Raw genomic sequence first — 2,480 nt, 5'->3', positions numbered from 1 at the left:
TACAAGCATAAAAAAATAATTTCGAAGTCGTAGAGAACTTCTTCCCCTTAGCCATTGAAAATTTCAAGTGAGAGACCGTAGTCACACACAAAAATCTCTTTTAAAAATTCGAAATTCACTTCACTTCCCCTTTGGGTTCAGTCACTGTTGCTTTCGACATAAAATTCCAAAGCAATTGAGAATTTCTTTCATTTAGTGTTAGGAAAAAAAAGTGAAATATTCTTCCCCTATTCCACAGCCAAGCAAACTTCCCCTTTCACATAGAACTTCTTTCAGCACATTCATTTCGAACTCGAACTTAGGGGTTGTTTGTTTGAGAGTTGTGATAGAAATACTCTCATTCTCTCTCCTTGCCGCTCTCTGTTTGTGTTGCCTTTACCGTCAATAAGTCTTATTAAGGTGCTAATGCAATTCTAGTTGGTAATTTTCTGAGAAATATTTCTGTGTGTGTATGTGTATGTAGTGGTGGTGGTTTGGAACTTTTCCTGGGGAGGGTGAAATTCATGCATTTAAGGCCACCACCATCAGTAAGTCAGTCAGCCCTCCACTTCTATTAAACTTTATTGGTCTATGCGAGCATTCTGTGCTCCCTATCATTGCCTGTCTGTGTATGTATTTGTGGACTGTTGCTTCCTGGTATTGAGTAAACACTGAAATGCAACTTTACTACGACAGGAAGCTAAAGCAAAGCAGAATGTTATAAAATACTGTGCCACAAGGATATGCACAGTCAGTCTATTCACAGTCCACCACGAGACAACATTCAACCTTGTAGTGAAGGATAAACGAACACCGAAGTAGCACAGAACATTGAATTATTCCGAACAGCAAAATAATACAAAGCGCATGCACAGAACATACGATTTTTACGTAATTTTTGAAGTGGAAATATTTTTGGCGCCAAAATCACAGAAACTCAATTAACAACAAAGACTTAAAGAAAAATAATTGAAATTTTATAAAAAATCGAAAAAAGTGAAAAAATTAAAACAAAATGGCAATTGCATATTATATACCCGATCAGGCGAAATTATTGGCTGGACGACGTCAAAATCGCGAGGCAGCCAATAATCAAAGAAATGCGGCATCAAGTCAAACACCACTCACAAATCAATCATCGAGGCCGACGGATGCAACACCATCCAGTCCATCAGCGACATCCAGCGATAGGGGCTATGGAACTACCATTAATGTAACAGTGCCTACTGCCAATACACCCGCCGAGGCCACCGGCTGTTGGGATTTCCTGGCCCAGGTTTTTTGTCATGCCCTGAGGTTTTACCATGAATCATCGCAACTGCAACCGACGGTTATACAAATTTCCGTTAATTTCCAAAGTCAAACGGCTGAAGCAACCACCGACAACAACAATTCAACAGAGGAGGCAACAGAAAATTCTACCTCAGCGGAAAGTTCCGCGGGAGCCACAGCGGCAGCAGAAAATTTAACAACTCCTGCCGCAGCTAACACAACAACGGTGACGGGAAATACCAACTCCAACTCAACTCCTGTTGTCAAAAAACCGTCGCATCGAAGAAATACCAACCAGCAGGATGAAAAATCACCCAAAACCAAAACCCATGGCAAAAGAAAAAATTAATTTCTTAAAACTAAGCTTTAAATTGTTTTTATTATTTTATTTTGTATTTTATTTTATATTTCATATTATCGATGGAATTGTTTTCATTTACCAAAAAATCCATAGTCAGTCTTTTAGATATTTTTTTTCCTCTCTTCATTTTGTAAAAAAATACATTTTCTTTGGTAGCTCTTAGCGGCTCAATCAAAGCGTATTGTGATTCCGAAAAAAGTAAAAACACAAAAGTTTCTTAAAAAAATACTCTCATAAAAAAAAACTTGAACAAAAAAATTGTAAAACATTAATAATAAAAAAAAACATTTTCAAAAATTACATACTCAAAATATTTTTGTATTCAATTTTTAATAACAGCTGACAAAGTGATGTGTAACAATTAAATGGGTTTTTGGTTTGAAATATTTGATTTTGTAAAAACCTTTTTTTAGGTTTTTTACACCAACTTTTTTGGAAGTCTTTTTTGAGATGGAAGTTGCCGGCCAATTCTAGTAAAACAGTACAGAACTAAGGTTTCTTGAGATATTTCTTGGAAGTAATTGTATTTTCTTAATTATTCATACAGAGACAAAATGTAAATTGCAAATTAAATCATTGAAAATAAAATGAAATATTTTTAACAAAATTAAAAAAAAAAATAAATAAATCTGTGGTTTTATTTAAAAAAAAAAATAATAAAAAAAAAAACAAAAAAATAGGATTTTCTATTGAAATTTCTACTTGGGCTTTAAATATACGGTTTTTAAGAATTTTTTATTTACATTTTTAAATAATTTTAAATATATTTTTTTCTGTGGTGAAAAATTAAAACTCTATTCTAAATTGTCAAAAAAATACAGGGCTTAAACACCAGGCAAACATTTAAAATAATTGCTTTTCAAAAATT

The 2,480-nt window shown here is 33.6% G+C and overlaps 1 protein-coding gene across 1 annotated transcript; it reads left to right on the top strand.

Annotated features, from left to right (window-relative positions):
- Positions 1-741: 741 nt before the first annotated feature.
- On the top strand, positions 742-2,209 carry LOC101896452 (cell death protein Grim). Its single transcript, XM_020035694.2, has one exon. It carries the CDS (start codon positions 995-997, stop codon positions 1,598-1,600), a length of 606 nt encoding a protein of 201 aa, XP_019891253.1. The 5' UTR covers positions 742-994; the 3' UTR covers positions 1,601-2,209.
- Positions 2,210-2,480: the final 271 nt, after the last annotated feature.

The sequence above is a fragment of the Musca domestica genome, unplaced genomic scaffold, assembly GCF_030504385.1.
Source record: "Musca domestica strain aabys unplaced genomic scaffold, Musca_domestica.polishedcontigs.V.1.1 27, whole genome shotgun sequence".
Lineage (NCBI taxonomy): Eukaryota > Metazoa > Arthropoda > Insecta > Diptera > Muscidae > Musca > Musca domestica.
The sequence above is the reverse complement of the archived record's forward strand: the minus strand, read 5'-3'. Positions and strand labels throughout refer to the sequence as shown.